Source organism: Aotus nancymaae, unplaced genomic scaffold (genome assembly GCF_030222135.1).
Source record: "Aotus nancymaae isolate 86718 unplaced genomic scaffold, 86718_ANA_hifiasm-v0.15.2.pri h1tg000131l, whole genome shotgun sequence".
Lineage (NCBI taxonomy): Eukaryota > Metazoa > Chordata > Mammalia > Primates > Aotidae > Aotus > Aotus nancymaae.
This window is the reverse complement of record NW_026988546.1, coordinates 11,666,545-11,680,958: the sequence shown is the minus strand read 5'-3', so window position 1 is coordinate 11,680,958 and position 14,414 is coordinate 11,666,545. Positions and strand designations below refer to the sequence as shown.

The window sequence follows — 14,414 nt, the reverse complement described above, 5'->3', positions numbered from 1 at the left end:
AAACAATAAAATCCTTACAAAATACCATGCTAAATGCAGTGACAGAAGCAAAGATTCTTGGAACTGGTAGATGTTTGAAATGACTTTTGGAGATGACCAGAGTTCTTACAGTGAGGCAGAGTAGGGTTGTTTCCAGGGGAAGGAACAGCACGTAGAAAAGCACCGAGGAGTAAAAAGAAAGAGACACCTCTTATGTTATTTCAATTGTATATATTTAAGCTCATAGGATCTTGTATAAGGTTTTCAATTCAGTTGATAAATATGTGATTTTGTGAATTATAAATTGTTGCTGTTGTTTTACAGGAAGAACCTCCACCACTTTTATTTGCTGTGAGTCAAGGAAAACTAGAGATGGTGGAATTTTTATTAAAGAAAAATGCAAATATAAATGCACTTGATTCTCTTAAAAGGTACAGACCTTAGTTCTTGTTGTGTTGTTTTAAAACCTGAGTTTCATTTTAGAGTGATAGCAGCCACTCAAGTCAGAAATATTACATTAATAAGAAGACTAACTTTTAATTATTGGGATATAGTGAGAAATATCAACACAGATTATAATTTAGGTAGAAAAACAATTATTTGGATGAGTAACATAAGAGTGTTGGTAGGATTTGTCTCTATATATAGACATTATATACATAGAAGGCTTCTATATATAGAAGTCTCTGTATATTGACAGATGTTTGTTATTTGTAATATGATGTGTTATTTATAATGTAATAATGTGATGTTTTTGATTGTATGATTTTATATTAGCTAAAGGAGTTTCATGTTTTTCATTTCTACTGTATTTTGATGTTGTTTTTAATTGATATGGGGAGAGGGAGAAAAGATAGCTTTAAATGAGTAAAACTTTAATGAAGACAAGCTTTAGGTTCACACAGGACTGGGTTTAATCCCAAGCTTTCCCACTTGCTAGATGTGTGACCTTGGGAATATTACTTATCACCAAGTATGTTTTCTTACGTGAAAAGGAGGATAATAATATATTCTTCAAGGGTGGTTTTGTATAAGTCATTATATATATATAATGTTAGAATGTCCAGCTAACACAGCAAGGTGCTGGTGTTTTGGAAACAATGGCTAAGCATGTAAGTATGTGCTCATATATATGTGTGTGTGTGTGTGTGTGTGTGTGTGTGTGTGTGTGTGTGTATGGTTACACACAACCACCCTTAAAAGATATATTATCCTCCATATATATATGTGACATTTAATTAAATGCCTAGCACATGCTTATCAGTGTCATTAACTGAAGCTAAGGCTTTATTGTTTTAAGCCTACAGATAGCTCTTATCTGACCCCTTAGTTGATTTTGCATTATAATATATCAGACTAGGGAAGAAATGAATAATTCTTCACTTAAAATTGCCTACTTTAGATAGGTGGCCAGAGCATAGTTTCTTGCCCATCAAAGGACTTTAAGTCAACAACTTTAACTGTGTCATACCACAGTGGGACAAGAGACTTCCTTTTTGTTCATTGCTTTTAACCTTTGTCATAATTTACAAAGATAAACCCTTGAGCACCCAAGATGCTTGTTTATTAGTACATGTAATTGTGTTAATTCTACATGGACAAGCAAGATATTAAGTAGATAAAGTATATATATTTAGCTTTTAAAAACATTATTAAAGTTCTTAATTATCTCTCTGTTATTTTAGATCAGCCCTCACACTTGCTGTTCGTCTTGAAAAAAGAGATATAGTCATTCTTCTTCTGCAGCACAATATTGATGTGTTTTCTCAAGATGTATATGGGGAGACCGCAGAAAATTATGCTGCTGCTGCTAAAAATGAAATGTAAGTCTTTACATAAAAAGGCTAGTGAACACTAAATTGAAGTTTAAAATAATTGTAACAATTGCATCTTATGTATCAGGTGAGACTTCATAGTTTGGTTCAGGTAGTTTTCAAGTGGCAAATTTTTAAGTTTTCAAGAGTTATGGAACTTCATCAGCCAGAAATCAAGCAAAAGGCCAGATAAGTGGCAGTAGGTACAGGATTTTTGATATTGAAACTTTTAAGACTTTTCTCATTAGGGATTCCAATGTTCTTTTTATTTCAAGTATAACCCCTATGCATAGGATAAAGTAGTTTCACATCTTTGATTTTTCTAATTAGTTATTTGGATCTTGAAATGTCCAGTTTATCAAAAAAATCTTGTGCTGTTTACTGGGGACCATCTACTATAGCCTGATCCTTGAATTTTTCAAGAACCTAAGGGGTTCCATAAGTTCAAGGAAGACAAATACTTTCTATAAGTCAGAAAGGGAGGGGGAAAGGACATGTTAATCATTGTTTTGTTTTCATTGATTCTGTTGCTGCTTTCTTGCCATTGAAAGTGCTCCTACAGTCTGGTAATGATTAACCTTTGCCACCCAGGTTGCCCTGATGCCCTTTCTGTTTGAGATCACTCAATCTTCACATTGATCCATTAAAAAACTTCAAAGTTACAACTATTTTTTAGTTCACATGCATATACTTATATGTTCAGCCATTGTTTCCAAAACACCAGAACCTTGCTCTGTTAGCTGGAATTCTAACTTTATGAATACACATAGTGAGCAAATTGACACTTTCACCCACACTCAAAACCTGATGTAGAGCCCACATTTTAAGCTGGACTTCAAGACCTTCGTGGTGAGTTATTTTTTGAGTCCCTTGGTTTTTTTGTTGTTTTCTTTTTCTCTTTAAAGCAAATATTAGTTGGGATAGTTCTAAACTGTCAGAGATATTCAAATAATGTTGTAGAAAGAAATTACAGGTTTTTTTATTGCTACCAGATATGTACCCTGAGACTTTTAAAATAAACAGTGTGAGAGCTTTTCTCAGGTAGTGGAAGCTTCTGTGCCATCCTTCCTTAGAGCAGTAGGCATCAACTTGTGGTTGGCCCCTCAAGTGGTCTGTTTTCTATAATAATGAAGATCTCTCAAGCTGCTTGCATCGCTATCTCAAGTTTTTAAAATATTTTTAAATTCTGCTTTATAGGAAGTCATTCATCAGAATTATCTGAGTCTCAAGTTGGTTAGTTAGATTTAACAGAACTAAGTCTCATCCATGGCTCATCAGCGTTTATATGTAAAAGGTTTTGTGCTTGCTTTGGCAGCACAAATACTAAAATTGGAACAATACAAAGAAAATTAGCATGATGAAGCATTTCATATTTTGCAGTCACAGGAAGGTCATTTGGCTGCTGGCCAGCTAAGTAATAGTTTGAATCAAAACAAAATGGGTGGCACCTTATATTAGAATTGTGATTTTCGTTACAAAGGTGATCTATAAACTGAGAATGGAGCTAAGTAACACATGGGGTGTTGTGTAAATATTTTGTTAGTATGTATCTTAGAAGTGAGAAAATGTCAACTTTCATCTATTTTATGGAACTTAAAAAAAATGAAAGTAGGGCTTTGTCTTGGAGATAACATGGAGATTAACTGTCACTCTAGCAAACATCTGCTGGTTCAGTTAGAATCTGTAGAGAAGTGATAGTGGTAGCCCAAGCCAGATCTTGACATCTGTTAGTTTTCTCTCCTTGGAATTAATGAGCTCAGTAATAGTGGACAATCATGTTACCTATTTTAATGAAATAATGTATTCATAAATAAATTGATTTACAAATTATGAAATAATTGAGATGCCCTGAATTATAAGCCACAAATAATAGAACAATAAACAAAATTAGGACAACATTTGTCTTAAACTGAAGCATTTGAATATTAGAACCTATGAAAAAACACACATTGGGTTTGATTTGGGATTTCAAAATAGTTCCAGCAATAAAATTTAAGAACAGATTCCATTACTTTACTATTTCTCTGTGAATGTTAAAAATGCTACTTCATTAAACCTGTAAAACAACCTCATGAAAGAAGGCAGTACAATCTAGAAGAAGACATTGCGCCTAAGAGAAGCAACCTGTTTAACAGGAAATACCTGTAGGCTATAGAGCCAGGACTTATCAGTAAGAGCCAGGAAGGTGACTTTCTATTATGTCAAGGTGATGTGAGTTAGTTTATGAGCTATACTGCCTTCACTTCATGAGTACTTCACCTGTCGTTATTATTTAATTAGAAAGGTACTAAGAAGTTTGTAGAGCTTACAGAAGAGAAGTGTATAGGATAATTAACATCCTGATACTGTTTAAAATACTCTAGTAATTTAGTATGTTTGGTAAATTTTTTTAATAATAGTATTAACATGTAAATTTCCTTTATTAATTTTATGCATAGCATTCTCAAACTAATTTCTTAATACAAAGAAGAAAAGAAATCTAAAGCGCTTTCTATAAATAGCAATCCAGGTAAGATTTCTAACAGTGAATTACTCTCGATGGTATTACCATAGATAAAAAAGAATAAGGATGTTTTGATTACAAAAAAGCACTGTTTAAATGAGCTGGGATGTGGAACTGTGGCGGGTGGAGAGGTGTGAATAAACCGTCTGTGTCACGTGAAGGAAAAAAAAAATCTCATGTAATGCAATTATGTCAGGTTTCCCAAGACTGCCTCTATGTTTGGTGATTCACTTAGAAGGATTCAGCAAACAGTCATACTCAGGGCTTTGATTTGTTACAGTGAAAGAATACAAAATAAAATTAGCTCAGGGCAAAGGGACATGTGGCATATCTGGGGGAAGCCAGGCACAAGCTTCCAGGAGCCCTCCTGTGGAGTTACCAGGATGTGCTTAATTCCTGTAGCCTTGAATTTTGACAGCATATGTGCAATGTTGTTTACCACTATGAGTCTCATAGAGACTTACACAGTATCCAAAGATTTTATGGAAGCTAGTTACATAGGCATCCTCTCTCACACGTGCAAAAGTTCCAGATTTCCAGAAGAAAAGCAGCTGTTCAGAGTCAACTACATTGTTTATGCAAACAGTTTAGGTACAGTGATCTACTTTTCTCAGTTAGAAAATGGTGAGAAACCTTTAAAATATAAATTTCCAAACACCAGTGAAGGGCCAGTTTTGCATGTAGGTCTTTCTAAAATGACAGTCTTATGACTGTCATGTGAATTATTTTCTTTACAGCAGTTATAGCCCCAACTTAATTTTAGGTATTGTCTTAAAAATTCTATTTTAATAGTGAATAGTATAGTGATATAGCATGCTGCTTATTTCATTTGCATGAATTGCAATTTAATATGAAATATTAAGTTTCTGTGCTGTTAGATTTTTGACTTTTGGTGAATATTTAACAGATTTCTATACAGAAGTTACTATGGCAATATTGGGTAATTATAATCTGTTCTTATTTGATTAACCTTTCAGCAAAATTGTTAAACTAAGTAATAATTTCTGATTTAAAATTAAAATAAAAAATTTATTTCATTTTAATTATATAGCTGGTTCAGTTTTGTTTTATATTTTGTTAAATTTCTGTTTATAATTATGAAATTTAAAAAATCAATCATGTATTAGTTATTTTCTTGCCTACTAATACAATTAAGTTATTTCCTTTATGTATTTTTATATACTATAATTCTGCAGCAAATATTCCTATTCTGTTTCAAATTGAGTGTATCTTGCTATAATATATGGCAGTAGAAGATTTAGTGACAATCTTCTTTTTTTAAGTTATACTTTAAGTTGTGGGGTTCATGTGTAGAATGTGCAGGTTTGTTTCATAGCGTAATGGTGGTTTGCTGCATCCATCATCCTGCCATCTGCATTAGGTATTTCTCCCAATGCTATCCCTCTCCAGCCCTCCACCCACTGACAGGCTCTGGTGTGTAATATTCCCCTCCCTATGTCCACATAACTCCCACTTATGAGTGAGAACATGCGGCATGTGGTTTTTTGTTCTCGTGTTAGTTTGCTGAGAATGATCGTTTTCAGCTTCATCCATGTCCCTGCAGAGGACAAGAACACATTCTTTTTGATGGCTGCATAGTATTCCATGGTGTATATGTGCCACATTTTCTTTATGCAGTCTATCATTGATGGGCATTTGGGTTGCTTCCAAGTCTTTGCTATGTGAACAGTGCTTAGATAATCATATGTGTGCATGTGTCTTTGCAATAGAACAATTTATAAATTTTGGGTATATACCCAGTAATGGGATTGCCAGGTCAAATAGTATTTCTGGTTCTAGATCCTTGAGGAATCACCACACTGTCTTCTACAATGGTTGAACTGATTGATACTCCCACCAACAGTGTAAAAGCATTCCTATTTCTCCACATGCTCTCCAGCATCTGTTGTATCCTGATTTTTTAATGATTGCCATTCTAACTGACGTGGGATGGTATCTCATTGTGGTTTTGTTTGCATTTCTCTAATGACCACTGATGATAAGCTTTTTTTCATATGTTTGTTGGCTGCATAAATGTCTTCCTTTGAGAATTATCTGTTCGTTTCCTTCACCCATTCTTTTGATGAGGTTGTTTGTTTTTTTCTTGTAAATTTAAGTTCTCCATAGATTCTGGATATTAGCCCTTTGTCAGATGGGTAGATTGCAAAACTTTTTTCCCATTCTGTTGGTCGCCGGTTCACTCTATTGATAGTTTTGCTGTGCAGAAGCTCTTAAGTTTAATTAGTTCCCATTTGTCTATTTTGGCTTTTGTTGCTATTGCTTTTAGTGTTTTAGTCATGAAGTCCTTGCCCATGCCTATGTCCCGAATGATATTGCCTAAGTTTTCTTCAAGAGTTTTTATGGTGTTAGGCCTCATGTTTAAATTTTTATATCCATTTGAAGTTAATTTGTGTATAAGGTGTGGGGAAGGGATCTAGTTTTGTCTTTCTGCACATGGCTAGCCAGTTTTCCCAATACCATTTATTAAATAGGGAATCCTTTCCCCATTGCTTTTCTCTGGTTTGTCAAAGATCAGATGGTTATAGTTGTGTGGTATTCTTTCAGAGGCCTCTATTTATTCCATTGGTCTATATCTCTGTTTTGGTACCAGTACCATGCTGTTTTGAGTACAGTAGCCTTGTGATATAGTTTGAAGTCAGTAACATGATGACTCCAGCTTTGTTTTGTTGTTGTTGTTGCTGTTTTGCTTCGGATTCTCTTGGCTATGCAAGCTCTTTTTTGGTTCCATATGAAGTTTAAGGTGTTTTTTTCAAATTCTGTGAAGAGGGTCACAGGTAGCTTGATGGAGATAGCATTGAATCTATAAATTCTTTTGGGCAGTATGGCCATTTTCACAATATTGATTCTTCCTAACCATGAGCATGGAATGATTTTTCATCTGTTTGTATCCTCTCTTATTTCCTTGAGCAGTGGATTGTAGTTCTTCTTGAAGAGGTCCTTCACATCCATTGTTAGTTGTATGCCTAGGAAACATTATTTGTTGACGTGTATGTTTTTGCAAAACTGGACAAACAGATGGCAAGAGTGCTGAACTGCTGAACTCAGAAAATGTAGGTATATCAGGAGACTTGAGGAGTATAAAGAAAATGATTTTTAAAATTATGACTCAAGTATAAATGAACTCACTTCAGATGTATTTAGAATATTTGCATAAAAGGTGATTTGACTTTGGCTGCTCCAGGAACTACTGGAAGCAGTAAAGAGTGCTAGAATTGGGATAAACCACAGTAACTGATTACTACTCTTATTTACTATTGGGCATCAGAGATACGTGTTTTGTTGATATTAGTTATTCAAATGAGATAAACATGAATATATATACATTAACTTTGTTTCTCCAGAAGTTAACTTTTGGATGAAATAGCAATTTAATAAAAATTTTTAAGAGAATAGTATACTTCAAGCTAGACTATTTTGGAAACAAAAATTATGTTGAATTCATTAATTGACTCCTAAAAGGTTTGTTTTCAATGAATATTAGAGTGAGTTTCAAATGTAAAAGCTTATTTATATCTATCCTTGTAGCAACTTTATTTTGTATAAGTATGTTAAATTTGATAATTTATTATACTTTTTGAAGAGGTTTATATATTGTATATTCTTGCCATGAGTGAAATGAAGAAAGTTTCTGAAGATTAAACTAGAGGATACAAGAAATGTAGGCACATTGTTATACCACATGTAAGGTTTGTTCTTGGGTTCTTGCCAAGTTTAAAAAGAAGAAACTGAGGCCAACACAAGAAGATCCAATATGAAGGAATTTATTCAGGCTCCCGGGTGAGGTTCTGTGGTCCAACAGGAGGGGCCAGAGAAGTCGCACGGACTCCTCTCAGATGTGGGGTTTTATAGGGAGTGAAGGAGCTCGATTGGTTGTGGGACAGCAGGACTGCTATTGGTTAAGGTTACAAGCCTTTGTTTGCATACAGGACTTGGCTGCTATTGGTTAGAATTACTCGGCTGCTATTGCTAGAAAGACTCAGCTGCTATTGGCTAGAAAGACTCGGCTGCTATTGGCTAGAAAGACTCAGCTGCTATTGGCTAGAAAGACTCGGCTGCTGTTGGCTAGAAAGACTTGACTGCTATTGGCTAGAATCACAAGACTCTGCTTGCATACTGGGTTCTTTAACGGAAGGCCAGGCTGTGTGAGAAGGGGAGAAGGGAACATGCCTGAGCAGGTCCAAGCTTTCAGACAAAAGGGGGAGGCGTGTGCGTCTGAGCTCGTGGCGAGGCAACCGACCTTACACCACATGGGTATGAGGAATAAAGAATATTATATACTAGGATTCACCAAACCTATATCCAAGCTGATCATTCTGGGACACGTCCACTGAGGAGTTGTGAAGTGTACATTCAACTAAAGCGTCATACTCATTACGCACCTGCTCAATTATCAGGCAAGTAGAAGAGCGCAATGAATATTTGTAGTATAATGGTACAAATCCTTCTGATGTCTTGCATGAAAGACATGACATGCAGGAGCATTTACCACCTGCTTTGACATTGATTCCCAGATGTATAAGTTGCTCCTCTGATTTTAGATCACATTTATTCCTAATCACTCAGCATATCCACATACACAATGAGACTATTTTATTGTGGTAATAGACATATAAAGAATAATATCACATTTGAAATTATAACTGTATGTTTCATGACAACTGTATTTCTGTTCTCTTCGGTGTATTTCTGTCATGTTCCTGTTCCAAGACACAAAGTATGAAACATCAAAGCCTACGCTAATACAGGCAGGGGGATAAAGGTTGATGCTAACACTACATGAATGTATGGTTAACTTTATCGTATTTACATATGATTGATTATGTATCCCTTTTTCTTTTCAGTATCTTCTCTGAAACAACTAGCCTTCAGGGTAATTACGCTCTCATTTATATTTCTAATTATTAACTCCATAGTCTATGAAATATACTTAATGTATTGATTATTTTGTTTCAAATCCCATTCAGGCTCCAAGTGACAAGAAAACATCTGTTGCAGTTATAGCCAGAGAAATAAAGGATGGAGACAGATCTGGGACAGGTAATTTTGCAACACACATTTAATGTCATGTTCCCTCAAGATTGAAGAGAACTTCTATTTTTTGAATAAATCAGTGGAAGGCTCAGTGAAGCTGCACATTCTGATTGAACAGGCCTGGGCTTCTGCATTAATAATAATTTCTTGGTTGACACTGGTACTGCTAGTCCTTGGCCTTGATCTGAGTAGTAAGATTATAGACTTCCCTACATTGAAATTGGGAAGAAGAAGCATTAAAGAGCAGTTGAAGACATACCAGACTCAGGGACAGCATAATTTTGCATTAGTTCTACAGCATGTTTTCATCAAGGGGGAAAGAGAAGGAGATGAAGTAATAGAAATTATAGGCATCAGACCATATTGCCAAAACCAGAGGGAAGAAGTGATCGTAATAACCCGTAAACACTGTAGAACAACTAAGGACACCACTGATGGAGTAATTACTTTCCTTAAGGAAGAGAGATTGTGAGGCAGGAAGGAGGGAAAAGAAGAAGTTAGTCACGTAATTTTGGGGATTCTGCTGAGGAAACCTGAGTGAACTCCCTTCAGATGCATTTAGAATATTTGCATAAAAGAAGATTTGACTGTGGCTGCTCCAGGAATTACTGGAAGCAGAAAGAGTGCTCTAATTGAGATAAACCACACTGACTCATTGCTCCTCTTTGTTACTGTTAGGCCACAGAGATACCTTTTTTTTCTTTTTTGTTATCAAAATGAGATAAACTTGAATATGAATACATTGTCTTTATTGTTTAAGGAGCTAACTCTTCGATAAAATAGCTATTTAATGAAAATTCTTTAGAAAATAATATGGTACTTCAAACAAGACTTTTAGAAATAAAAGTATTGTTGAATTCATTAATATACTCTAAAATGAGTTTTTCAATGCATTTTGGAGTAATTTTTGAATGTAAAAGCATATTAATATCTAATGTGGTTTTGTTTTGTAGAAGTATGTCAAAATTGATAATTGATGATACTTTTTATTGAGGTTTTTATATAATATCTTGTTGTCATGAGTGGATCATGAAACTTTCGGAAAGCTAAACAACAGGATATGAGAAACATGGGCTAATTATTACACCACATGGACGTGAGAAATAATGAATGCTATTTACTGGGATTCACCAAACATATGCAAGCTGATCAATTAGGGACACTTCCACTGAAGAGATGTGAAGTGTACATTCAACTGAAGTGTCCTTGTAATTGTGTACCTTCTCAGTTATTGGGCAAGTGAAAGAGCATGATGAATGTTTGTAGTATAATGGTATAAATCCTTCTGATGTCTTGCATGAAAGACATGCGGGAATAGTACCACCTGCTTTGACATTGATTCCCAGGTTTATGAGTTGCTCCTCTGATTTTAGATCACATTGGTTCTCATCACTAAGGATATCCACATGGCTATTGAAACTCTCTTATTTTAGGAGTAGATATATGACAAATTATATTATGTTGGAATTTGTGAAGCCTATATTCCTGTTTTCTTCAGTGTGTTTCTGTCATGTTGCTGTCCCAAGACACAAAGTATAAAACATCAAAGCCTACACTAATACAGGCAGGAAAATACAGGTTGATGCTAACACTGCATCAATGTATGGATATCTTTATCATATTTACATATGATTTATTATGTATCCCTTTCTCTTTTCAGTGTCTTCTCAGAAAGAACGGGCCCCAAAGGTAATTACACTCTCATTTGTATTTTGAACTATTAACTGTATAGTCTGTGAAATATACTTTATGTGCTGATTATTTTTCTTCAAATCCCATTCAGGCTACACATGATGAGAAAGATCCTGTTTCAAATGCAGCCACAGAAAAAAAGGATGAATCAAAATCTGGGACAGGTAATTTTGCAATACACATTTAATGTCATGTTTACTCAAGAAAAAAGGGAACTTCCCTTCCCAAATAAATCAGCTGGGGGCTCATTGAAAGTGTACATTGTGATTCAGGAAGCCTGAGATTCTGCATTTGTAATAAGTTATTTAGCACCAGTGATGCTGCTGGTCCTTGTCCGTGATCTGAGTAGTATGATTATAAACTTTTCTACATTGAAATTAAATAGAAGAACCTCTGAAGAGCAATTCAAGACATAGCAAGCTCAAGGGACAGCGTAATTTTGCTTTAATTCTACAGCATGTTTTCTTCAGGAAGGAAAGGAAAAAGAGATGTAGTAATAGGGATGATAGACACTAGGTTGTTTTGCTGAAACCGGAGGGAAGAAGTGATTGTAATAACCCATAAACACTGTAGAATGAGAGAACTAATGAGACCATTGATGTAGTAATTATTTTCTCCAAGGAAGAGGGATTGTGAGGCAGCAAGGAGGGAAAAGAAGAGGTTATGTATGTAATTTAGGGGTTTCTGCTGCGGAAACGCGAGTGAACTCACTTTGGATTTATTTAGAATATTTGCGTAAAAAAAGATTTGATTTTGGCTGCTCCAGAAACTTCCAGAAACAGGAAAGAGTGCTAGAACTGGGATAAACCACGGTGACTCATTACCCTTCTTTGTTGCTATTAGGTATCAGAGATAGATGTTTTGTTGATTTTAATTATTAAAAATAAGATAAACTAGAATATGAATACATTGGCCCCATTGGTCAAGGAGCTAACCCTTGGATAAAATAGCTATTTAATGAAATTTCTTTAGAGGATAACATGATACCTCTAAGAAGACTATTTTAGAAACAAAAATTATGTTGAATTCATTTACTGCCCCCAAAAATGGTTATTTTCAATGAATATTGGAGTGATATCTGAATGTAAAAGCTTATTAATATCTAATGCTTGTAGTAGTTTTTTTTAGTAGAAGTATGTCAAAAGCGATAAAGGCTGATACTGTTTATTGAGGCTTATGTGTCATATCGTGTTGCATGAGTGTGTGATGAAACTTTCAGAAAGCTCAAGTAGAGGATTCCCTAAATGTAGGAAAGTCATTACACCACATGGTTGTGAGTAATAATGAATATTATGTACGAGTATTTGGCAAACATACATCCAAGCTGATCTATTTAGGACCTTTCCCCTGCAGAGACATGAAGTATACATTCAACTGAAGTGTCATTGTAATTGTGTACCTTCTCAGTTGTCGGGCAAGTTAAAGAGCATGATGAATATTTGTAGTACAATGGTATAAATTCTTCCGATGTGTTGCATGAAAGACATGCGGGAATAGTACCACCTGCTTTGACATTGACTCCCAGGTGTATGAGTTGCTCCTCTAATTTTAGATCACATTGGTCCTCATCACTTGGTGTATCCACATTGCTATTGACACTCAGTGTTTTAGAAATAGGCATATGACAGGTGTGTGCCATCAGACCTGACTACTTTTTGTATTTTTATTAGAGATGGGGTTTCACCATGTTGACCAGGCTTGTCTTCATCTCCTGACCTCAAGTGTTCCACCTACTTTGGCCTCCCAAAGTGCTGGTATTACAGGCACAAGCCACCGCACCCAGCCTGCATGATTATTTTTATAAAGATAGAATCTTGCTGTGTTTCCCAGGCTGGTCTCAAACTCCTGGGATGCTCAAGTGATACTTCTGTCTCAGCCTTCTGAGTAGCTGAGATTATATTAACAAGCCACTGTGTCCTTTTATGTTTTTAATATTCTATCCTGTCTTTGTCTATACTAGCCTTTGTTATTCTTGGGCATCAGAGATATATGTTTTGTTGATATTAGTTATTCAAATGAGATAAACATGAATATACATACATTGACAATGTTTTTCGAGGAGCTAACTTTGGATCAAATATCAATTTAATAAAAATTATTTAGGTAAAAACGTAATACTTCAAACCAGACCATATTGGAAAGAAAATAATTTGAAATCATTAATTGACTCCTAAACAGTTTATTTTCAGTGAATATTGGAGTGAGACTGAAATGTAAAAGCTTATTCATATCTAATCCTTGTAACAACATTATTTGGTATAAGTATGTCAAATTTGATAATTTATTATACTTTTTGAAGAGGTTAATATATTATGTCTTCTTGCCATGAGTGAATGAAGAAAATTTCTGAAGATTAAACTAGAGGATGCAAGAAATGTAGGCACATTATTATACCACATGAGTATGAGAAATAAAGAATATTATATACCAGGATTCACCAAACCTATATCCAAGCTGATCGTTCTGGGACACTTCCACTGAGTAGTTGTCAAGCATACATTCAAATAAAGCATCATAGTCATTGTGCACCTGCTCAATTATCAGGCAAGTAGAAGAGTATGATGAATATTTGTAGTATAATGGTATAAACCCTACTGATGTCTTGCATGAAAGACATGACATGCAGGAGGATTTACCACATGCTTTGACATTGATTCCCAGACATATGAGTTGCTCCTCTGATTTTGATCACATGTTTTCCTCATCACTCGGCATATCCACATGAACAATGACACTGTTTTATTGTGGTAATAGACATATAAAGAAAAATATCACGTTTGAAATTATAAGTATGCTTCATGACACCTGTATTTCTGTTCTCCTCAGTGCATTTCTGTCATGTTCCAGCTCCAACACACAAAGTATGAAACATCAAAGCCTACACTAATACAGGCAGGAAAATACAGGTTGATGCTAACACTGCATCAATGTATGGATATCTTTATCATATTTACATATGATTTATTATGTATCCCTTTTTCTTTTCAGAGGCTTCTCAGAAAAAATGGGCCTGGAAGGTAATTACTCTCTCATTTGTATTTTGAACTATTAACTGTATAGTCTGTGAAATATACTTTACGTGCTGATTATTTTGCTTCAAATTTGCGTTCAGGTTAAACGTCACAAGAAAGATCCTGTTTCGAATACAGCCACAGAAGAAACGGATGGATCAAAATCTGAGACAGGTAATTTTGCAATACACATTTAATGTCATGTTCACTCAGGATAAAAGGGAACTTCTCTTCCCAAATAAATCAGCAGGGGGCTCATTGAAAGTGTACATTGTGATTCAGGAAGCCTGAGATTCTGCATTTGTAATAAGTTATTTAGCACCAGTGATGCTGCTGGTCTTGTCCGTGATCTGAGTAGTACGA

The 14,414-nt window shown here is 35.1% G+C and overlaps 1 protein-coding gene across 2 annotated transcripts in view; it reads left to right on the top strand.

The window, feature by feature from the left end:
• The first annotated feature begins 1,753 nt into the window (after nt 1-1,753).
• The window catches only part of LOC105729955 (ankyrin repeat domain-containing protein 36B-like), a 58,287-nt gene continuing 45,626 nt past the window's right edge, over nt 1,754-14,414 (top strand). The window contains exons 1-7 of one of the 2 annotated variants that reach the window (XM_064371313.1): nt 1,754-1,802; nt 9,159-9,187; nt 9,282-9,354; nt 11,009-11,037; nt 11,132-11,204; nt 14,029-14,057; nt 14,153-14,225. In XM_064371313.1, coding sequence (XP_064227383.1) covers nt 1,757-1,802; nt 9,159-9,187; nt 9,282-9,354; nt 11,009-11,037; nt 11,132-11,204; nt 14,029-14,057; nt 14,153-14,225 — 352 coding nt within the window. In that variant the 5' untranslated portion in view covers nt 1,754-1,756. Of the gene's footprint in view, nt 1,803-4,724; nt 4,921-9,158; nt 9,188-9,281; nt 9,355-11,008; nt 11,038-11,131; nt 11,205-14,028; nt 14,058-14,152; nt 14,226-14,414 lie in introns of those variants that run through there. The other variant, XM_064371312.1, reaches the window with a different exon arrangement.